Below are 24,460 nucleotides of genomic sequence, written 5' to 3'. Positions count from 1 at the left end.
TTTGGGAATATACAAGTATTCTAGGAGTTGTCTTATTTAAAATCATACAGCTCCCTTTCCTACCACCATTTCTACGATTAGCTCGAAAGGAAGACAGCTATTTTGTTATTAGGCAAAAAGCCTTCCATTGCATTTTTAGAAGTGTTATTAGCCTGTTTTTTTGCATACTGATTTGTAGACATGTGAGCTCTTTGATAATCATCTTCTGGACTTTTATTCTCCCAGGATGGCCTTCCCTCCATCCTATTCCCAAGAGATTATTTTCAGAGGAGGAGAGTCCATAGCCTGTATTGCTAATAAATTCTAGTGAAATTTTTTTAAATCTTGAATTTTTTTAGGGTAGGTTAAAGTGAAATTTGGACAGTTACGTTTAATTGAGCTGACATTACATTTTGCATTTATATATTGGCATTATTGATGTATAATTACCTCTTTTTCTAGATCAATGGGCAGTGCAGCTGTTTCCAGAGCATTGAACTGCTAAAATCTCGCCCTGCTCACTTGGCTGTTTTCTTACACCATGTAGTTTCACAGTTTGACCCTGCAACATTGGTAATATATTTTATGATTTCACCAATTCAGAGTTCTTACATTGATTCATATAGCATAAAACTTTTCACTTCAGCAAGATGAGTGGATGGACTTCTTTCAGGTTTCTAAACATATTAGATACGAAAGATGATTAAAATGTTACTAATTTATTTTTTTATAAGACTTGGTTATATGGTAATAACTACATTGTTTATGGTGACCTACTTGTTCAAGGCATTCCTAGTTGACGAGGATCCAGCAGATTACATTTTTCATGATTTCTCCCCCATTTCTTTCTCTACTACAGCTCTGTTATCTCTATTCAGACCTGTATAAACAGACCAATTCCAAGGAGACTCGTCGTGTCTTCCTTGAGTTTCATCAGTTCTTCCTGGATCGATCTGCAGTAAGTTACCAAGTTAATATTATAATCTTTGCTTTAGTACATTGAAGTATTGGCCTCCTACTTCTAGTCTTCCCTCCCATGTTTTTGGACTTCATTGTGCTTTCTGACATCTATATTATATCTCAATTACTGATTATTCTTGACTATAATTTTTGTATCATTTCTAAGTTAGTTGTAGGCATATGAATTCTCACGGTAAGTTTCAAGGGATAGATATGTATATTGGGGTTTATACATGTGCATATTTAGGATGAGGGAGTGAAAAAGAGAACATAAATGATATACATATATATACATATATATTAGGATTGAAAGGGCAATATTTGTGTAATTGAACTCTGGTTGGCCTCTTTGAAGTTTGGAGGCACAAGGGTAACTGAAAAATGGTGGAAAAGATCTTACTAGTATAAATGATAATAGATAATAGTAGTGTTTTATTTTACCAATAGAAATCTTAGTAAGGTTTTAAACTAATATGTTTTTGTTTTTTCTGTAATTTTCTTTTTTTGTAGTACCTGTCTGGTTTTGGTATCAGGGTGATGGTGGCCTCGTAGAATGAGTTTGGGAGTGTTCCTTCCTCTGCAATTATTTGGAAGAGTTAGAGAAGGATGGGTGTTAGCTCTTCTCTAAATGTTTGATAGAATTCGCCTGTGAAGCTACCTGGTCCTGGGCTTTTGTTTGTTGGGAGATATTTAATCACAGTTTTAATTTCATTACTTGTGATTGGTCTGTTCATATTTTCTGTTTCTTTCTGGTTCAGTCTTGGAAGGTTATACCTTTCTAAGAATTTGTCCGCTTCTTCCAGGTTGTCCCTTTTATTGGCATAGAGTTGCCTGTAGTAGTCTCTATGATGCTTTGTATTTCTGCAGTGTCTGTTATAACTTCTCCTTTTTTCATTTCTAATTTTATTGATTTGAGTCCACTCCCTCTTTTTCTTGATGAGTCTGGCTAAAGGTTTATCAATTTTGTTTACCTTCTGAAAGAACTAGCTTTTAGTCTTATTGATCTTTGCTATTGTTTTCTTTGTTTCTATTTCATTTATTTCTGCTCTGATCTTTATGATTTATTTCCTTCTACTAACTTTGTTTGTTCTTCTTTCTCTAGTTCCTTTAGGTGTAAGGTTAGATTGTTTATTTGAAATTTTTCTTGTTTCTTGAGGTAGGATTGCATTGCTATAAACTTCCCTCTTAGAACTGCTTTTGCTGCATCTCATAGGTTTTGGATCGTCGTGTTTTCATTGTCATTTGTCTCTAGGTATATTTTGATTTCCCCTTTGATTTCTTCAGTGCTCTCTTGGTTATTTAGTAATGTATTGTTTAGCCTCCATGTGTTTGTGTCTTTTACGTTTTTTTCCCTGTAATTTATTTCTAATCTCATAGCGTTCTGGTCAGAAAAGATGCTAGATATGATTTCAATTTTCTTAAATTTACCGAGGCTTGATTTGTGATCCAAGATGTAATCTGTCCTGGAGAGTGTTCCATGTGCACTTGAGAAGAAAGTGTAATCTGCTGTTTTCAGCTGGAATGTCCTGTAAATATCAATTAAATCTATCTAGTCTATTGTGTCATTTAAAGCTTGTGCTTCCTTATTAATTTTCTGTCTGGATGGTCTGTCCGTTGGTGTAAGTGAGCTGTTAAAGTCCCCCACTATTATTGTGTTATTGTCGATTTCCTCTTTTATAGCTGCTAGCATTTGCCTTAAGTATTGAGGTGCTCCTGTGTTGGGTGCATATATATTTATAATTGTTAGATCTTCTTCTTGGATTGATCCCTTGATCATTATGTAGTGTCCTTCCTTGTCTCTTATAACACTCTTTATTGTAAAGTGTATTTTATCTGATATGAGTATTGCTACTCCAGCTTTCTTTTGATTTCCATTTGCATGGAAAATCTTTTTCCATCCCCTCACTTTCAGTCTGTATGTGTCCCTAGGTCTGAAGTGGGTCTCTTGTAGACAGCGTATATATGGGTCTTATTTTTGTATCCGTTCAGTGAGCCTGTGTTTTTTGGTTGGAGCATTTAATTCATTCACATTTAAGGTAATTATCGACGTGTATGTTCCTATTACCATTTTCTTAATTGTTTTGGTTTTGTTTTTGTAGGTCCTTCTCTTCTCTTGTGTTTTGCACTTAGAGAAGTTCCTTTAGCATTTTTTTGTAGAGCTGGTTTGATGGTGCTGAATTCTCTTAGCTTTTGCTTGTCTGTAAATGTAAAGCTTTTTTTTTTTTTTTTGTAAAGCTTTTGATTTCTCTGTCAAATCTGAATGAGGTCCTTGCAGGGTAGAGTAATCTTGCTTGTAGCTTCTTCCCTTTCATCACTTTCAATATATCGTGCCACTCCCTTCTGGCTTGTAGAGTTTCTGCTGAGAAATCAGCTGTTAACCTTATGGGAGCTCCCGTTCCCCTGTATGTTATTTGCTGTTTTTCCTTTGTTGCTTTTAAGAATTTTTCTTTGTCTTTAATTTTTGTCAGTTTGATTACCATGTGTCTCAGCATGTTTCTCCTAGGGTTTATCCTGCCTGGGACTCTCTGCACTTCCTGGACTTGGGTGGCTATTTCCTTTCCCATGTTAGGGAAGTTTTCGACTATAATCTCTTCAAATATTTTCTTGGGTCCTTTCTCTCTCTCTTCTCCTTCTGGGATCCCTATAATGTGAATGTTGGTGCATTTATTGTTGTCCCAGAGGCCTCTTAGGCTGTCTTCACTTCTTTTCATTCTTTTTTCTTTATTCTGTTCCACAGCAGTGAATTCCACCATTCTGTCTTCCAGGTCACTTATCCGTTCTTCTGCCTCAGTTATTCTGCTACTGATTCCTTCTAGTGTATGTTTCATTTCAGTTATTGTATTGTTCATCTCTGTTTGTTTGTTCTTTAATTCTTCTAGGTGTTTGTTCTTTAATTCTTCTAGGTCTTTGTTAAACATTTCTTGCATCTTCTTGATCTTTGCCTCCATTCTTTTTCCGAGGTCCTGGATCATCTTCACTATCATTATTCTGAATTCTTTTTCTGGTCGGTTCCCTATCTCCACTTAATTTAATTGTTCTTCTGGGATTTTATCTTGTTCCCTCATCTGGTACATAGTCCTCTGCCTTTTCATTTTGTCTCTTTCTGTGAATGTGGTTTTCATTCCACAGGCTGCAGGATTGTAGTTCTTCTTGCTTCTGCTCTAGTATGTTTTATTATTAGCCTTGCTATAGGGTAAATAACAGTTAGCCCTTAATACCTCTTGAAGAATCATGCTGCATGTCCCTAGTTCTTTCATATTTGCATTTCTCTTAGATGACTGTTTCACACCTTTTCTCTCTTAAACTCTCCATCACTTCCTCTCCTGTTCTTTTCTCAACTGATGACCTTGCTGTTTCTTTGAGAAATTTAAATTACACAGAAGATAACTTCTACCAGATATATCATCCTACCTCTATCATACCATATGCTCTGCCCTCTCTCCTGATGCTATATAGGGATTGTTCTGCTTTTATCTAAGGCCACCTCTTCCCCTGTTTATCCTGAGTGTATTTTCTTATACCTACTTAAAGATTAGTTATTCTAGCAGTTCTTCTCTCCTGCATCATCAGTTTTTTTGTTTTCTATTGAATCATTCATATTAGCATGCAGACATGGTTAGTTCTCTTATCTTAAAACAAACTCACATAGGAACATTTTGGCTCCACTTCTTCCTCCAGCACTTGCCCCATTTTCTTTGTATTTTTTGCAAAGTTACCTGTACACCTACACATGGCTGAATACAGTTACCTTCTCAGTGAAGCCTGAATTCCCTGACCAATTTACTTAAAATTTCATCTCCCCCGACTTTCTGTCACCTTTCCTGTGTTATTTTTGTCTATAGAATTTATGTTTTCTTTTTTAATTTATTTTTTGTCTATATTCCTACTCTTCTACCCCAAATGTAAGCTCCATCAGGGCAGATATTTTTGTTCTGTTTGTTCACTGCTATTTCACCAGCACTGAATAGATCCTGGCAGAGTGGTCACTCAGATAGTTACTGAATGGATTAGGTAGGGTTCTGATTACACTGCCATTGTTTAAAATATTACACAATATATTTATTAAGATAACTTTCTTTCATGAAGAAATGACAGTATATTTGTATTTCACATTTCTTAAGAGTGCTTGCTCCATGCTAAGTCAGAACTTTATATTTTGCTGCTCGTGATCTATATAAGTTTATCAAAATGAAAGTGTAAGAACCCTGATAGATTAATTTGCTAATTATGCTTTTATGCCACAGGTCATATTTATTTCATATAAATACCCACATACAGAAATGAACATATATATACTTTTTTGCATTTGTGCTAGAAATACTTTTAGGAAAGTTGATTTGAGCTACTTTATGGCAACTTCAGTTAAAGAGAAAGCTTTGAAATCCATTTCACTGTTCTTCAAATAAATATTAGAGATCTCATAATTTTTAGCAGTGACTTATTTTCAAATGTAAAACTTCAGGTCTCATGTTAATTGTTTAAATTCTGAAAGGATATGACTTAAGTAGGTGTATAATACAAAGTAACCATGAAGAAGTTAATATATTTTCTCCAAATGCAAAACAATTTCTTTCCAAGACATTTCCCAAATTAACAGGAGATAATTATCTGGTAATGGGACCAAAAACTGCAGTTATTATGTGAACAAATCCTAGCTAAGAAGAAGTAAATTATGACACAGTCGTCTTAGTTCACGAGTAAGAGCTACACATGAAAGACCTAGAGATTTAAGACTCCAGAGCCTCCACATTGATATGCAACACTTTCTCATTGGGAGTGTGACTATTGCTGTGAGGGTTCTTTAGCTTTACACAGCAAAATGGTTGGGAATATCATGGTCTGTAGTGTGAGTATATCAAAAAAGTAAATAAAAATCATCATTATATATGAGTAAATTTTTCATATGATATACACGTAGTTGAGGTTTTACCTGTATTGATTCAAATGATGTATAACTGATTATCTTAACCAGTGATTCTAGAAAGCCCAAGCCAATATTGATTCATTTTAGAAAACTAAAGCCAACAGGCATAAGTAAGGCACAGAAGCGTTCAGTCATCTAGTAAAACAAGTGTAGATGTTTCCATTATAATATGATCCTTGGGAAAAAGGCTTATTTTCAAGTTTAACAATACAACATTCCAGAGCTATGAAATTTAGATGGGTGAAACCCAAAAAATGAGCTTATACATGAATATTCTTGTAAAAATAGATATTCAAGTTGTATCTCTTTATTTTGTATAAGTCCTTATATGCATCCTGAAAAACTCTTAGTACTATTTCACTTTTTGTTTGCATTTTTGTTTTAGCACCTGAAAGTTTCTGTTCCTGATGAAATATCAGTAGATCTAGGTAAGTCTGGAGCACCAATATGCTGGAGAATTACATCTCTATAGATACGTAGTTCAGCTCCTCCCTAAGGTTTCTATCTGTTACGTGGTGACTAGTAGGTGATATGACTCACAGCAGAAAAAAAGCCTATAATACATTTAAGGGTAAATGAAAGATGAATTCTGAGATGAAATACATAAAATGCATTGAACTTCTCTTTGTCTTACTTCAAGTTAAGTTTGCACCAAATCGTGCCAGTTATAATGCAAAAAACATGCCTTAGATCAGGTGACTTCTTCTATTTATGCAGAAAAAAGAAGACCCGAGCTTATTCCTGAGGATCTCCATCGCCACTATATCCAAACTATGCAAGAAAGAGTCCACCCAGAAGTTCAAAGGCACTTGGAAGATTTTCGGTAAGCTTGGTGGTAAGCTGATATGGTTGTTCTGAATTAATTTTCTTTTTAAGCAGGAAAAGGTTATACATTAAGTCCTTGGCTCAGCATATCGTCTTTAGCACTGTTACTAAAGCCTAATGCACATCTGCAGTCAGAAGGTTGGCGTGGTACTGAGAGTGCATAGTCCCCATTCCTTACGCTGTCAGCAATTGTGCTTAGCATTAGTACTCTGTGCTAAGTGTGTCCTTCAGGATATGCGTTCTGTTGAGTGATGGCCTCTAGAATTTTCTTCCTCCAGTGTCCTAGGTGACATGGGCCCCCAAATAGAAAACTGTGACATTTTGCCTGTTGCTAGAAATTCACGGCTGTGGAAACTCTGATGAAACATCTCCAGAGGGAGGTAGTTTTTCTCTAGGCTACCTCAGGAAATTTCTCCTATTCCCTTTAGACAGAAACGTAGCATGGGGCTGACGTTGGCTGAAAGCGAACTGACTAAAATTGATGCAGAGAGAGACAAGGACCGGGTAACTTTGGAGAAGGAACGGGCATGTGCAGAGCAGATTGTTGCCAAAATTGAAGAAGTGTTGTAAGTAACAGAAATACATGTAGAAAGGCCCTCTCTACTAAGACGCTAATTGTGCTTAAAGTGAACAAATTTAGAAGGGGGGTCAGGTTGTCTATGTGGAGCTGTTTATTCTGTCGTAATACTTGAGAAGCTGGAATTTTACATTTATGCTGATACTTTCGATGACGTTCTTGTATTTCTTTTTCTGGGTGTTGGTAAAATGAGTAACTATAAAATTTCTAACTGATCAAAAACAGGTTGAATACTTATATTGGCTTCAATTCACAGACTTTGGAAATGTTTCTTGCTATCAGACATTTACGGTTGATGACATGAGTGTGAAAAGCATATGGTTCCTTCAGGGATTAGAATTTTTCTGATGTTTTATTCCAGGTGACAGAGATTTGGGGTGGGTCCCAAAGCATTTGGCTCTGTTCTGCTGTTTCAGTTATCTGAGTTTAATAACAGCTCTTTTATTAAACTTTAATGTTTCATTTTTAAATGTTTTTATTTTTAGAATGACTGCTCAGGCTGTAGAAGAAGATAAGAGGTAATATAACTACTTTTTTCCTAGAATTTTTAAGGAAAAAAGAAACTATCTTGTCTCCTGCCCTAAATTATGATTTCTTTCTTTTAACATAAAAATATAGACTGTCTCCCTCTGGTGGCCTGTATTTTACTTGACTAATATTCTAGTATCTTGAGTAGAATCCTTTACTATTCACAGTGAATAGATAGCTCCTTATTTTTCACTTGATGAATTCTAAGAATTTCAGCATTGGGGTTTTGGAAGTCATTTGATATCTTTATTCTACCCACCATCCCTTCCCAGAAGTCTTATTTTACTTAATCCTTTCTCCCTCAGTTCAACAATGCAATATGTTATTCTCATGTACATGAAGCATTTGGGAGTAAAAGTGAAAGAACCTCGAAATTTGGAGCACAAGCGAGGTCGGATTGGATTCCTTCCAAAAATCAAGGTAAGACTAGAATAATAATAGTGTGTTAAGGTCTCCATGCTTCTTTACATCTGATTGCAGTGCTTTCCTTCTTCTTAGTATTTACTTTTTCAGCAAATTAGTGCTAGGCATGCCAATAGGAATAAGATGTGGTCCCTGTGCTCAAGAAACTCAAAATCTAGTGAGAAATCCAGCCATACAAGCTAATTTATTAGGCAGTGTGAAAAGTGAAACTAGTAGTTTATACAGAGAGCTGTCCCTAACTGTTCTGGCCTCATACTTTTCTTTTATGGTACCTGTCAGTGTTTGTAATTTTGTATGGCTTGGTTTCTTTTTTGTTAGATTGTAAATCTGGATGAAGATAAGGACCTCCTTCATTGTATCCCCAGCTTTTAGCATAGTGCCTTCGTACATTATTAGCTTAGTAAATATTGTTCAACAGATGAATGAATTACTTAGAACAGGCTCCCAGTAAATGTGCTATAAACCTACCTTTTACTTTCCAAAATTGTCAGTTCTGAAGGGTTTGAAAAGGCATCTTGAGTTTGGTGTGTACATAGTACTGTGTGCCAGCCTCTAATGAGTGCCCTGTGTGTGTCTTTCATTTACATTTAACCAGTTTCTTTCAACTGACCATTAGAATGTGTTTCTGTTTAAAAGCAACAAAAGAAATCTACTCTGTTACGTATGTGTTATCTTTTTGATTGTACCTCAACTCTAGCAAAGTATGAAGAAAGATAGGGAAGGCGAAGAAAAAGGGAAGCGAAGAGGATTCCCCAGCATCTTGGGACCCCCAAGGAGACCCAGCCGTCATGACAACAGTGCAAGTACGTTGAAGTTTAAAATGCTGCATTCCCACCATTCCATGCCGTCTTTACATCTAGGCTCATTTAGCTGGAATGGGTTGCTGGAAAAAGGTGTTCCAGAAGTGTTTCCACTGAACTTCCGTTGTTTCTATTCAGTGTGATTTCTGAACTAAAGCCCCATGTGACTTCACAGTTGTCATAAACATCTTATTTAATGGCAGTAGAGTATTCCATTAGTTGTCCATAACATAGTTTACTTACCTGTTCTGATTTTGTTTGCATTCAAATTCTGATTGTTAAATTTATAAAACAAGATGTGCATGGATTTCTCCACCACACTTTGTTTTTCCTCTTTATACATACATTACTCACTTACTCCATACTTCTGCAGTTTTTCCACCTCTTCATTGTGTTTTATTTCCTGATGTCCCTCCACCCTCAGGCCTATTGGAGAGGCAGTCTCCTAGAGAGGGCTGCAGGAGAAGTAGGGGTGGGCGAGCTGCTGTGGGGAGAGAAATTAGCTCATATAGTGGTCTTCAAGGTGACAGGTACCACATTTGAAAATATTGGCATGGGCTGGAGTTGGGGGGGTATTGTGATACAGTCAACCTGAATGTCCCACACAATGAGGAACTCTCACTCAAAATGTCAGTGGTGCCCCTTGCTGAGAAACACTGAGAAGATGAAGGAAATTTTTAGAGAAGAGGTTGAGGAGAACAGAGCATTTCACAGATGCTGACCATGAGTTCCAAGGAATACAGAAGAGGAATTGTAGGAATTGGGGAAGGAAGAATTTTAGGATTAGAGATGTACAAAGCTGTGTGGGGATGTGCCAGGTTATGGGGGACGATGAGCTGAGAGTCTTTAGCTTCTCATGGTGACTGATGTGAACAATGGTAATGGGCAGCATAAGGATTATTCTGCATGGTCTCTGAGGCATGTCGTGATGATGAAGTTGTGAGTGTTAGCGAGAAGCTAGGGGCTTGCTAAGAGCTCACAGAGCTAAAAGGCTTCATCTTCTCTCTTACAAATGAATACAGCTTCGTACGTGTCCATCTCCGGCTCTCGGCATCCCCTCTGCCCCCACCCACTGTTGCTCTCCTCAGCTCCTTTTCTCATGCCCCTTCTTCTCCTGCCTCTTCTCACCCGCCTCATCTTCTACCATCTCCCACCCTTTTCTCTTCATCCTCCTTCACCTTCTCCTGCCTTTCTCTCTTTCTCTCTCTCTTTCTTTTCTCTCTTTTTTTCTCTCTCTCTCTCTTGCTCTCTCTTTCCTACCTCCTTCCTTCCTTCTCTTTCTATCTTCCTTTCTTTCCTTTCCCTCCCTTCTTTCTGTCGATCTGTTTATCTATCTATCTATCCCTCACTCTGTATAATAATTCACGTTATATTTTTCTAGGGCCCACCATGTTCCAGACATTTTTCTAGATTCTTTTCATCATCTTTTTTTTTTTAAGCTGTTTTGCAGCATGAATTAGTAACTGTTGCTTTCTGTTCAGTTGGCAGAGCCATGGAACTACAGAAGCAGCGCCACCCTAAGCACATATCCACACCCTCATCTGTGAGTCCTGAACCTCAGGACTCTGCTAAGTTGCGCCAGAGTGGATTAACAAGTGAAGGAGTAGACACTGGATACCTGCCAGCCAATTCCATGTCCTCCATGGTTTCAGGGGCCACTCTTTCCCAGGAAGGAGGGAAAGAGAATGATATGGGTGAGCTAATGCTGTAGTTCAACTTAGCTAAGTGTCAGGATTTTAAAACAACTATACTAAGAAATAGAGTGGCAGGTTATTTAAATCGAGACTGAATCCCAGTTTTAGTTTTAATATTTTAATATTATATAACCAGTGACAAATCTGTGCTGAATGGTAATTTTGAGTTCTTATCCATTCAAAAAATGTTTATTACGGACTCCTCTGTCAGGCATTAGCTCTGTGCCAGATGTTATCATACAGAGTAATATGTAGATTCTTGCCCCATGCAGCTTAGTCTTCTGGGAAGATAAGTCATACAAATAAAAACTTCAAATCGTGGGGAGTGTTGAGAGGACTGGTCAGAAGTCAGAGGCAGATGTGTGTATGCGGGGAGCGGGGTGCATCTAAAGAAGACTTTTTAAAAAATCTAAGATTACCAGGGTTGTTTTTTGTTTTTTTTTTTTAACGCTAAGGGGAAGCCAGTGGAGAGGAAGAGGTTGAAAATGCGGGAGTTGGACTATGTATCCAATAGAACAAAGTTTTGAGAAGGAGAGAAGCGATGATATGTGGGGTGTATGTGAAGGGCAAGGTTATTAGCTGAGAGTTAGGATTTAGTGAGAAGGGCAAGGGGATTTGAAAAGTAAAGAAAGATAGGAAGTAATTGTAGATAATTGAGGAAAGAGCTTATTACCATATTTCTTCATACTTGTTATAATGGGTTTCTGAAGCAAGTGATCTGGAAGAATTAGGTGGTTTTATTTGGAGAAGGAAATGCTTCTCTATATTGGTGATTTTGGAAGCAGTTCAATTTCTGGTATGACAAGATCAAGGATAAATCTGTGGGAGTGGTCACCAAGGTGGCAAAGAGGGGGTTACTATAGATGAAGAGGGTAAGGAACAAGGAACCAAGGGTTTGAATACCTTTATACCACCGACTTTGAGATCACTGCATATGGTAATAGCACAGAGAGGAAGACTGTGAGCCAGCAGCCAAAGGTTCAGTGTTGCTAGATGGTTGTTGGTGGGGGGAGAACATGTGATATTATTCAGAGAGTGAGAGCCTCAGTAGAGCAAGGGATTTTTATAAGAAGGTAAGATAATAGTCTAAAAGTAGTACTGAGGAAAAAGAAGGGTCTCTATCTCATCTCCACCCTGCAGTACACAGTGTATGACTGAAACATCAGTCTCTGTTTGAGAGGGCTGTAGCAGAAGAGGTTACCTTCCATGGGATACGAAAGTTTTTACTCAAGACAAAGAAGTAGGGGTGACATTTGTAGAGAAGTGTGGAGGTTCTGTCTTATATGGAATTCTGAAGATGTAGGACTGAGTAATGCATTAATTCATGGCTCTCATGTCTCATTGAAATAAAAGCATGGTAGGTAATGAATAAACAAAAATCATAAAGAGAAAAGAAGTAGAGGAAGAAAAGATATTATCATTCAGTAAGAGATTTCAACAAATTTTGGGGAGATTGAAAGTGGGCAAGAGTGGTTTGATGGATAAAACAACATAAAGGAAGTCGGAGCCTGTAGTTCGTTTAAGGAGTCCAAGGTGGGAGCCAGTCCGTCAATTAGAACCCAGGAGAGACTTTGGGCTCAGAGTTGGCATAAGTTATGGAGTACATGAGTAAGAAGTAAAGCTGAAAATGATGAATTAATTGAAGGTCTGTAATCAAAACAGTTATGTCAGCAGCTTCTGATCCTTACATTGTAGAATATAAGCAGTGTGTCATTCCTGTATCGGAAGAAAATGAATATGCTCTTTGTTATACAAGTTGAGTGAATTGTATAAGGAGTTAAGTCCTCCATGGTATTAGTGCCCTGGAGCTCACTTTAGGGGGCCTGGAGCATGACAATAGGCATGCCAGGGGCTTACCCTGCTCTGAGGAGCTTCCGGCTGAAATGGCCCTACTTCCACATAGCAGAACGGAAAGCCAAGTCAGCTGCCCAGTCTTTTATTCTTACATATGAACAGCATTACTCACTGTTGGCAAAAGTTATTAGAGTCCAGACCTAAGATAATACATAATGCCAAACATATTAGTGGCATAAAAAAGAAAATACAAAATAAACACAAAAACTGCCACTAGCAGAAAATAATTTAGGCAATAAGTAAGAACTTATAAAAATACCTCTAAATTAGATAGTATTCTTGAAGAAATTAAAGAGGTTATTATATCTAAAGCAAGAATAGGATGTTATAAAAAGGGAGCAGAGACCAAAATGTTTTAATGTAACTATTACATATAATAACTGTTTTATTAGTTATTAATTGCTTTGTGATAAATTACCCCAAAGCTTGATGGCTTAATACAAAAAATATTTACTACTTCACATTTTTGGTGGGTAAGGAACTCAAGAGCAGCTTAGCTGGGCAGTTCTGGCTTGGAGTCTCTCATAAAGCTATAGTCAGGATGTCAACCAGCCATCTGAAAGCTTAGTGGGGCCAGTAGACCTCTTCCGTGCTTCCGCAGGTGACTGGTGGCAGGAAGACTTAGCTCCTTGCTGGGGCCCTCGGCTCCGCACCACGTGGGCTTCTCCGTGGAACTGCTTGAGTGTTCCCTGACGTGGTAGCTGACTTTCCCAGAGTGATCCAAAGGAGAGCGAGAAAGAAATCCCAGTGTTTTTCTGTATGACTTAGTCTGTATGGACATACCCCCTTATTTCAGCAAGTTAGAAGCAAGTCACTAAATCCAGCCCACATTCAAGGAGAGAAAAATTAGGTGCCACTGCTGTGAAGGGAGGAGTAGCAAAGAATTTGTGGACGTATTTTCAGACCACCACAGCTGCTAATAATTAAATAAGAAGAAAAAAAGAAGTCCCTAAAAATAAAGTCAAGGAAATATTTCAGAATCTGTATCAGAGACATCAAGAGATAGAAATTGGAGAGGCAAGAATTATGTAGAGAGCCACCACGGAGATTCACAAAACATCAGCAGAGGAACTGGAGGAGAGGCAGTCAGAGAAATGACAGAAGAGGGCTTCCCAGCGCTGAAAAAGAATACATGTCTTTCAAGCAGAAAGGGCTCACCCAGAACCAACTACAATGAGTAATAATGTTTTAAAAAAAGACCCATGCCTAGAGTAGCTTTGGAAATGTCAGTGCATCAGAGATAAAGAAAAAGAGTCCTGAAAGCTTTCAAGAGAAAGAAAGTGGAGATTATGCTGTCACATTTCTCAGAACATTAGGTGCTAGAATGCAAAGGAGCCATGCCTTCAACTTGCTGAAAGAAAATGGTATTGAACTTAGAATTCTATATCCATCCAAACTACCCATCAAATATGAAGAAAGATACAAAGACATTTTCAGATACTCCAGGATTCAGAGTTTAACTGAACTGCACCCTTTCCTTGAAAATAATTTAAGATACGCACTCCAGTAAAATGAGAGAAAAATTAAGAAAGAAAATCTCATGGGGTCCAGGAAACAGTGGAAACAACCCAGGAAAGTGGTGAAGGGCAGTTCTAGGATGATAGTTGTGTCACAGGCCAAGGGAACAGCTGTTCCAGATTGGAACACAAGAAGAACCTAGGGGATAAGAGAAAAGGAGATTTTAAGCAGTTTACAGTAACAGATGAAAAAGTTTGTGACTTGGTAAAATTATATTACTTTGACAGCAATAAAAGAAAGGCATTTAGAAATGCTAAGAAGAACAGAATTGTTCAAGAAAGTTGTCATGATTTGAACATGAAGCAGAATTAAAAAATGGCATAATCTTAAAGTAATTGATTGAGTATATGACTTTAATGTAATAAATACTCTATTTCAAGTGGCCTAGGAGTTGTATGATTGGACCAGTAGAAAAGAAAACCTAATCCTAACTAACATGCCTCTTAACCTGGCATGAATAATATGTATATATATGTTGTATTACAATATGTGTATGGTCATAATAATGTAAGCACACTATTTGTTTTCAGACTTTTAGAATCAACCTAATAGGCAAAGCACAGAATATTTAGTTGTAAAGGAAAGAAATATAATTAAAGAGAAGGTTATGGACACTAAATACCTAATTTGACATAGAGGAGAATTAAGATACTAACACCTTGTTGGAAAAAAGATATGTATATAATTCTATCATTTAAGCTTAGGGAATAACAAATAAGCCAACTAGGAATAATAATATAGTTATTAAACAGTGGGAAGAAAAAGGGGAGGGAAGTGAAGATGGGGCATATAAGTGAGCAAAATCCTCGGAGGAAGAAGAGATAGATACTTCCTAAATATAATAAATCAAGAAAAAGAACTATGAGGTTATTATTTGGAGGTAGACCCCCATAATAACTAAAATTTGAATGAAAAAGATTGGCACTGGGGGTAAAAAAGGATAAAGTAAGAGAATGTGTCTCCTTATCATACGCCCTTCTGAGTTGTTGCCATATCTTATGTTGATTTTTTAAAACCTGCTTAAAAATGATTTTCCTGTTTATTTTTTAGTGCATTTAAAATTTTTATATTAGAATTTTGTTTCTAGCTAACCTGCAATTGTTTAAGGAAGAATTTGGCTATGGGTGAGGTGGAAACTTTCTGGGTTACTAATTCTTTTTTTTTTTTTTTTTTAATCATTGTCTTTAGTAACACCACCTGAATGTCTGACTTGTGTCTTTTCAGGATCAAAGCAAGTTGGAGAAACGCCAGCATCTGGAGACTCCTTAGATGGCACACCTCGTACTCCCAGTACCATCTTTGACTTCCCACCTCCTCCATTAGACCAAGTGCAGGAGGAGGAATGGGAAGTGGAAAGGTAATTCAGTGGTATCTTAGGGGCGTTTAGGACATTGCTTAAAAGCTTTTCACTGTATAGTATGCCTACACTCCGTAGCATTTTTTCCCCCATGTGTTTTTTGGGGGAAGAAGTAGAACTTACTGGTAGTAAATACTAGATAGGTACTGAAATGTTTTTTAATTTATTTGATACTAAATCATTGCAATATCCAGAATTATTTATCAGCCGCTGTAGTTTAACACAATTTTGAGTATCTTTGTCATAAATTTCTTGATTTCTGTTTTGTTTTCGTGTTGACTCTCTGTTCTCCATCATTTTAGGGTGACTGAACATGGGACACCGAAGCCCTTTCGAAGGTAAGTATTCCTAAAGTCGCTTTCAATAGGGCATATTTTAAGAAATATATCTTTTCTCCCCAAAGTCCTAGTTTTAAAGGAAAAGAAACCCTGTACACAAATCTGTTAGGTAGTATAAAAGAAATTTCTTAATAAACACAATTATTTAAAAGATATTTATAGAGGTATTGATAACACACGTAAGCTGTTTTGTAGGAGTCGATGATGTATTTATAACACATGTAAGCTGTTTTGTAAGAGAGGATGATGTTTCAGGCTCTGTGCAAAGCAGTACTTCAGAAATATGACTGATTGACTGTAGTGTAAAGACTTGTGCTATTGTCCATGTGATATCCTCAAATAGAATCCATTATTTTTTCTTCATTAGGTTTGACAGCATAGCTTTTGGAGAAAGTCAAAGTGAGGATGAACAGTTTGAAAATGACTTAGAGACAGATCCACCCAACTGGCAACAGCTCGTTAGTCGAGAAGTGGTATTGGCACTAAAGCCTTGTGAGATCAAAAGACAGGAAGTAATTAATGGTGAGTTTAATTAGCTTTTGTTGTTGTTATTCACATATATTGAGTTTTATTAGAGTTAAACCAACCCCTGAGCCTTGGAGTTTGCTTCGAAGTGTCTGCTAGCCTTTTGTTTTGAACAGAGAGGAAATTAAACTAATAGATCGATGATCCTTGAACTTTCCAACTTAAAAATGCAAATGATTGTATGATTCTTATTGATAATTTAAAAGGAAAATGCATTTAGCATTCAGGTTATTTAAAATTCTTAGCATTATAGATCTTAAACTTGAAAAATCATTGAGACATTTGTCCCATCACTTTACTTTCAGGCTAAGTTATTTTTATGCATAGATTGTAAATGAGGAAGCTAAGGCTCAGGATGAGTGGTTGAATTAGTCAGGATCATACAGCTGATAAGTGACTGGAAGAAAACTAGAATCTAGGTCTTCCTTTATCCTCGTGCATGTTCTTTATTTTATCCTAGCATATATGTGACAGAGAGATGACATGGAAGCTGTACCTGCTACTGTCTTTAGGCTGTGATTTGAATAAATATCCTTCCTGTCTCTAGCAGCATTGAGACATAGTGAGATTATAAAGTCTGGCCTCAGAAATAAGAGTTTATAGGCAAATTAGGTACCACAGTGCTGTTATTTCTGAAGAGGGTTCAATTCAAGGTCCGTATGCTATTTGGGCTTACAGTTTTCTAATGCTGTAGTTGTGATTGGTTGGTGCTCCCAGCCAATGGATTTTGGAGTACGTTGTTAAGTTTTAAGTACAAAATAGTTTTGATGATATTTTTCATTTGCCAGTATTTATAGCTCTGTAGGAGAGTTTAATGTAATCAAGAAGTGACTTCAGAGATACTATATCCTTTCAAAACTACAAATAATTATTATATAACTCATTTGCTACTTAATTTCAGCTAAAGCCTGTGTTTGATCCCATTCTAAGTAAGGTAACATTTTATATTTCCTTTTTTTCCTGCTTAGAATTGTTCTACACTGAAAGAGCTCATGTTCGAACATTGAAGGTTCTAGATCAAGTGTTCTATCAGCGAGTTTCCAGAGAAGGAATTCTGTCACCTTCAGAACTACGGAAAATTTTTTCAAACTTAGAAGATATTCTTCAACTTCACAGTAAGAGAAATTGACTCTGATCTTTTCCCCTATCATTTCCAATAGATAAAAGACTGTGAGTATGTAAAGGGACCATAACCGTAAAATCTTATAAATGTATCCACGTGTTAGCTTTCCTGAAATTATATAATTAAATGTGAGCATACCATAAAGAAATGATTGGATCTTTTAATTTCTCCCCAACCCTTTACCCCCACCCCACGCCCCCATCAGCCTTTTTTATACAAAGTGTTAACACAGGACTTAGGGCCTAAAGTCCATGCCTGAGATGAAAAACATGAATAGTTAAAATTACCCTTGGAAATTCCCTATTGATTACAATACATATGTTTTTAAAAATGTATTCTATATAATAATATATGTATAAATATATTTTGTAAGTAGTAATATACAGCATATAATCCCATGGTGGGAATATTTTCAGGAATTAAATTATTTTATTGTTTTGTTGCTTGGACTGCTTGAGTGAATACATAAAGAATCTGTCTTGCTGGCTTTCCCTGGTTGTAGTTATCTTGGACTTTTGTAGGCAGTGGTACCAGTTCCTCTCTTTTTAAGTCACTGTTTCTCCAGGACCCTTAGTTTTCAGTCTATCTTTCATCAAGGATGCCATCACCACCTACCAACACCCTCCCACCAAATGGTTGCTTTTTGCCCCTTTGTGGGTGATCCTAGGTCTCACCAGTGTGCACGGACACATTCAAGCATGATGATGTCCATTGCCTGGGAACACACACATTTTGAGAGGAACAGTGGACGGAGTCACCTATACAATTGAACTTTGTTTTTTATGAACATGGTTGGTTATAGATGGAGTCTTGAGGTTAAATGCGTATTTGATGCATCTAACTGTGTATAATGTGCTAGTTTCCACATTGTTTTATGCTTTGGCAACTGTTTTTCAGATAGAACTCAAAACATTTAGGTTTATAGGAATTGGGTCCAGATTTATATTTAAGGCCGTCAGAAGCAGCTGTATGCTACTCTGAAAATCCTTTTTTTTTTTTTTGAAAATTTAGGTTCGTGGTATTACCAGTATCTCAGCCTGAAATGAATGTATGCTTAATTTTTTTCATTGTTTTTTTTCTCCCTTAGTTGGGTTGAATGAGCAAATGAAGGCTGTTCGAAAGAGGAATGAGACATCTGTTATTGATCAGATTGGGGAAGATTTGCTGACTTGGGTAAGGAGATTTGCTATTTAATTTAAAAATTGTCATAGACACTTGATCAGATTCAAGGTTAAGTTGCTAACCTTCCCAAGTATGCAAACTCCTCCATTTTGCAAAGCTAATGTAAAGATGAAAAGGGGTCCAACTGTGTATTCTTACTTATTCTTCTAATAAGTGCCCAATCAACTACATGCTCTTTTCTCATCAAATTAAAGATACTAGTTCTTTGTGTTTAAAAGAATGTAGAGTAACATGGATATTGATAAAAAATAATTTAACCGATGTAGAATTTTAACTGTCTTCTGTTGTCAGAATCTCAGAATTGTACTGTAAAACATTAGACAATTGTAGATCCAAACCTACCATCACAAAAGTAGAAGGGTGAAAATTACTTAATCTTATGTACCAGGAAAGAGTTCAGAGACTCTAGTAGCTGTTTGTCAAATTGTATTTATCTTTCCAGCTGACTCTTTATCAGTATATACTCCATAATATATACTTACGTGCCAAGCACTGTTCTAGGTACTGGGGATGCAGTAGCAGTCAAAACAGATATGGCTCCTGTGCTAGTGGAGCTTATAGTCAATGGGAAAAAAAAAATTAAAAAACAGTCCTTAGTTATTTCAAGTGTGATTAGTGTTACAAAAAGGGGAGAATACAGGTTATTATGGGAATAGATAGCAAGGAGACCTGAACTGGAACATACAGAAAATCTTCCTAGGGGAAAGTGGGTTTGATCCAGACATTCAAAGGAAGTACTATAGTTAAGGCTGTGAATAATAGTAAAATATGTGATGTAGTTCTCAAAATTTTAACACTGGTTGAACAAGAACTGTTTAGCTATGCCGACAGATATTTACTTCAATATGTAGACTGAGGAAATGTCACAAGATTTTGGTAATTTTACAATGATAACTTTTTGGTAATTTTACAATGATTGATAATTTTACAATGATTAAACACTAGAAAGTTGACTAAAACAATCTTGATCCTACTCCTTTCATTGATGGTGAGACTGTAACTCAGAATCTCCTAATCTATTAGTAGAACTCTTCTTAGCCATTAGCCACTTGACACGTAGAGCAAGATCAGGGAATCATAATCCAGTCTCATCTTGGATTTACTGGACTTTCCAAAGCATTTTCTCCTTAGACCCACGCTGACATCATTGTTATTAAGGAGACTTGACTTCCTTGAAAAATCCCCCTTATTCTGTGGCTACTCTGTGATGGTGGGACTCATTTTGTTTCTTGATCTCTGAGTTCTGTTGCCTTGGCAGCACTCTACTCAACTTGAAACAGAAAATTCGTAGTATGACATAGCGTAGCATCAATTTTCTTGTTAAGTTTGGATTAAAAAGTTGTAAGTCATATGGACCTAATGATATCAATCTTGATTCCTAAGCAGTTTAATTTGCATCTAATAAAAATAACGTTTAACACCAAGTGTCAAGTGAGATTCATCATTAATAAGGTACAGAAGTACATTGGTCCGCTTACCACAGTCCTTTGGACTGCATAAATCTACTACATGGTAAAATAAAGTGGAGATACCTCTTAAAAGTGGGACCACAAATTTATTTTAGAACATTCAAAAAGAATTGTATTCTTGACCAATGTGATATGCCTATAAAATGTTGAGGAAAAGCAGAATGGACTAACCAATTTGGTTAGTAGCTGCTAGGTACAAAGGGTTAATTTAGGGCAAAGTGTTGGCCAGAAATACTAAAAGCAAAAATCATAAACAGGTGTCTAGATTTACTCTATTTTTTTTCTTTTTTTTTTTTTTTTTTTTTTTTTTTTTGCGGTACGCGGGCCTCTGACTGCTGCAGCCTCTCCCGTTGCGGAGCACAGGCTCCGGATGCGCAGGCCCAGCGGCCATGGCTCACCGGCCCAGCCGCTCCATGGCATGTGGGATCCTCCCAGACCGGGACACGAATCCGTGTCCCCTGCATCGGCAGGCGGACTCTCAACCACTGCGCCGCCAGGGAAGCCCTACTCTATTTTTTAAAAAATAGTTTTGGAGAATATTTTTCCAATATTGGTCCCTTGAGGTCACCTTATATATACTTATGCTGCTAGTAAAACCACTGTAAAACTGCTTAAGGCTAGGGTGTTATTTTCTTTTGTAAACAGCCACTGTTAGTAATTGCGTGACACCTGGATTGACTAACATACCAAAAATGCGCCAGTCTCATCTCTAAATATGTTGAGTGATATTTATAATAGAATAAGAATACAACATTGGAGCAACCTATTAAAATATCACTTCGTATGTGTCATAGTTGAAGAAAAAATACTCTGAATTTAACTACAAACTCCCTACAAAAGGATTTTTTACAAAATGCCTTCGTGTATAAACTTTTGGAAATATGTCTTTAAATGGGAGATTTTTATGAAAAGCTTCTTTATAAACCATAAAGCAATTGCTACAAATATAAAGGTGGTTTTAAAAATCATTTATTCGACCTGTACTTATAAGAATACCTATTATGAGTGAAGCACTTGTTAGGTGTCTTATAAGAAACCTTAAAATCGTGGCATATACAAACTTAAATTTACAAATGAAAAATATCAGTAAAAAGTATAATTTTTAGTAAAAGAGGGTCATAGGCTCATGAATCTTCCCCAAGAGAAATTCAAGGGATGGATCCCTACCTTCTACATGGGTGAAGCAGCAGTGATTTAATTTTGTTGTGACCCAGAAAAGTTATGACCTGCCCCGGATTCCACAGTAAGAAAGTAAGCTTAGAATCCCAAGGATTTTCTTCCTAGAGCAGTAAGACAGTAATTTTTGTGAAGGTGTCACATTCTAAGAAAATCAAATTTAATCCCAGTCTTTAAGCATTTTGTGTCTCATATTCCCCCAAGTGTCAACGTTTCTATCTGATTTAGAAGTGGAATAGACTGAAAAAGTAGTAAGTTATGGTAGAGGCTACAAGCAAGAAAACATTGGACGATGATCAGGAAAGGTCTGGATATGTCAGGGTCAGACCCTTTTTAATGGAGAATCATTGATAATCCACATAAAATGTGTAGATTTCTGTTTCTTGTCACTTGAGGATACTTATTGGAATATTGGAAGGATCGTGGCTGTCTCTCATTTTGCCTGGCCTCATATAGACTCAGTATCCCATTCTCTGTTGTGTTCTTTGCGTTCTTGGCACAGTTCAGTGGACCCGGGGAGGAAAAGTTGAAACACGCTGCTGCTACCTTTTGCAGTAACCAACCCTTTGCCCTGGAAATGATCAAGTCTCGTCAGAAAAAGGATTCTCGATTCCAGACTTTTGTGCAAGTGAGTTGAGTGAGTCATGTAAGAAAAAAGAAATGCCATTTTTTATCAATTACGGAACAAACTAGGGGAATCCTACGACTAAATTTTTTACAAGGATTATGTCTGTGTTTACGTTTTTAAAGCCATACATTTTCTCTTAAATTACTGGAAAATATAAAGATGATACTGGAATGGTGAATAATAAAGAATATATGGCAGGATTACAATACTTGACATAGAAGTCCACATTGCCATGGAGATACTGTCAGGAAATGGCCCATGTACACTATTAAAATAATACCGTCAAAACATCAGAATGGCCTTATATCAAGCCCAGGGAAGAGCGTAACACTGCTTACTAGGGCATATATTGGTGTAGACCAAGGGTCAGGAAACTATAGCCCACCAGCCATATCCAGCCTCTTCCCTGTTTTTGTAAATAAAGTTTACAAAGCTGTATTTACACAGTTGATATTTTTATTGCTGTATAACAAATTACCACAAATGTAGCAACTTAATGCAAATGTATTATGTCACAGCTTTTACAGTTTAGGAGTACAGATACAGTTTATCTGTGTCCTTTCTTCATGCTTTCACCGGGCTGAAATCAAGGTATCACCTGCAGCTGCAATTCTCATCTGCCACTCTTCTGAGCTTACGCTGGTTGTCAGCAGAATTCGTTTCCTTGTAACTATAACCGGGAGCCCTGTCTTCTTGCTGTTTGACTAGGAACTGCTCTCGGCTCCTAGCGAATGCCCACATCTCTTTGCTATGTGGCCCTTGTAGGCAGTTTACAAGATGGATGTGTCCTTTTCTTCCAGGCCAGTAGGAATGTGTCTCTCTGACAGAGCTTTCTTTTAAAGGCTCGGCTGATTAAGTCAGACTCACCTACGACAATCTCCTTTTTGATTGACTCAGAGTTAACTGATAGTCACCTAATCACAGGAGTGATTGTCACCCATCATATTCATAGGTTCTGTCCACACTCAAGGGGGGGGGGATTGTATGGTGTGTACACCAGAAAGTGAGCATCTTGGAGGCCATCTTAGAACTCTTCACTACACACAGCCAAGTTCATTCCTCTGTGTATTGTCTGTGGCTGCTTTGTGTTAAAACAGCAGAGTGGAATAGTTGTGGCAGAGACGGATGGCGTGCAGAGCCTAAAATATTCCCTGTCTGGCGCTTCACTGAAAAGCTTACAGAACCCTAGTACAGTTGAGCTGATATATCGAGACTGGTGAGCTGTTGTGCCTACTTGGAGTGGCAGATAGCAAATTAACTGACTAGCTTTTGGTAGGAATGCCAGTCATTGAAAAATGTAACTAGATTTTTTTAATACGTGAAGATAAAATTTTTTCACAAGAAAGCAGTTCTTAGAGTTGATTATGGATGCTCTCAGTCTTTGCTTGAATAGATAACACAGAAGCCATTGGCTGAGTGATAAAGGCAACGTTATGTGATTAAAGGAGAAAGCAGAAGTGTAGTGTGGCAGTGGTATGTCTTGGCAGGTTTTAAGTCTTGATTTAATAACCAGAACTGTGTTGCTGTAGGTAGTTACATGATGAATATGTGGTATGAGTTAGGTAATCATAGTCCTAATAAGAATTACAAATTCACTTATTTGACTTTAATTTTAGGATGCTGAGAGTAATCCACTGTGTCGTCGTCTGCAGCTGAAAGATATCATTCCCACCCAAATGCAGAGGCTTACTAAGTACCCTCTTCTATTGGATAATATTGCCAAATACACAGGTACAGCATTCTCACTGAAATTAAAGAGCTTAGGAACAACAACAACAAAAACACATTTTCTGCTGAATAATCTCTCACAGCGTCCTGGTGTGTGGACGTTGAATTTCCAAATAGTACGGCAAGATGTTCTAACAAGATTCAATCCAGTCTTCTTTGGGCTGTTTGATTTAATGTACTCCGTTAATAGCTCTAGCACAGGGTTTAGCAAACTCTGGATCACGGGTTAAATCTGGCTCACCATGTATTTTTGTAAATAAAGTTTTATTGGAACATAATCATACTCACTTGTTGAAATGTTGTCTCTGACTACTTTTGTAATACAGCAGCAGAGCTGAGTAGTTGTGACAAAGACCATATGGCCTATAAAGTGTACAAAAAAGCTTACCAATACTTCCTCTAGCATATATCATATTTGCTTTGAAGAAGACTTATACTGGGTTGCAGAGATGTTTTGTATCTACATATATACTTTCATTAAGTCCAACCAATGCATATCGTTCCAACTCTCCTGTTTTGAAACGTGGAGTGAATCTGAGTTTCTCAGTTGAGCTTTAGGCTCTATACTTAGCTCTCATTAATAATTCTATGCAATCAAACGCCTGTTTCTTATGCCTGGGAATTTGAAAATACTCATACACATTAACTTTTATACTTTAATATATTTATTCAGTATAGTTGGACTATTGTTTGGAGGATTGTAATTTTGAATATTCTGATTTTGGTATTCTTTACCAAAATAGAACCTCAACATAATCTCAACACATTTTGGTGAAGTTCGTCTTCTTTTAATGATACAAATGTTGTAAACTATTTTCTTTCTTTAATATAATACCAAATTCAAAGAAACAT

General features: G+C 37.0%; 1 protein-coding gene across 3 annotated transcripts in view; it reads left to right on the top strand.

Annotated features, from left to right (window-relative positions):
- Positions 1-24,460, top strand: part of ARHGEF12 (Rho guanine nucleotide exchange factor 12) — a 144,120-nt gene that overhangs the window by 103,036 nt on the left and 16,624 nt on the right. For all 3 annotated transcript variants that reach the window (XM_082659429.1, XM_082659428.1, XM_082659430.1), the window contains 16 exons: positions 442-552; positions 839-937; positions 6,249-6,291; positions 6,581-6,686; positions 7,117-7,254; positions 7,751-7,783; positions 8,099-8,213; positions 8,914-9,019; positions 10,498-10,710; positions 15,307-15,439; positions 15,742-15,777; positions 16,145-16,299; positions 17,271-17,417; positions 18,513-18,598; positions 21,755-21,880; positions 23,497-23,611. In XM_082659429.1, the coding sequence (XP_082515555.1) occupies positions 442-552; positions 839-937; positions 6,249-6,291; positions 6,581-6,686; positions 7,117-7,254; positions 7,751-7,783; positions 8,099-8,213; positions 8,914-9,019; positions 10,498-10,710; positions 15,307-15,439; positions 15,742-15,777; positions 16,145-16,299; positions 17,271-17,417; positions 18,513-18,598; positions 21,755-21,880; positions 23,497-23,611 (1,762 nt within the window). The remainder of the gene's footprint in view (positions 1-441; positions 553-838; positions 938-6,248; positions 6,292-6,580; positions 6,687-7,116; positions 7,255-7,750; positions 7,784-8,098; positions 8,214-8,913; positions 9,020-10,497; positions 10,711-15,306; positions 15,440-15,741; positions 15,778-16,144; positions 16,300-17,270; positions 17,418-18,512; positions 18,599-21,754; positions 21,881-23,496; positions 23,612-24,460) is intronic.

The sequence above is a fragment of the Grampus griseus genome, assembly GCF_964374135.1.
Source record: "Grampus griseus genome assembly, chromosome: 8".
Taxonomy (NCBI): domain Eukaryota; kingdom Metazoa; phylum Chordata; class Mammalia; order Artiodactyla; family Delphinidae; genus Grampus; species Grampus griseus.
The sequence above is the reverse complement of the archived record's forward strand: the minus strand, read 5'-3'. Positions and strand labels throughout refer to the sequence as shown.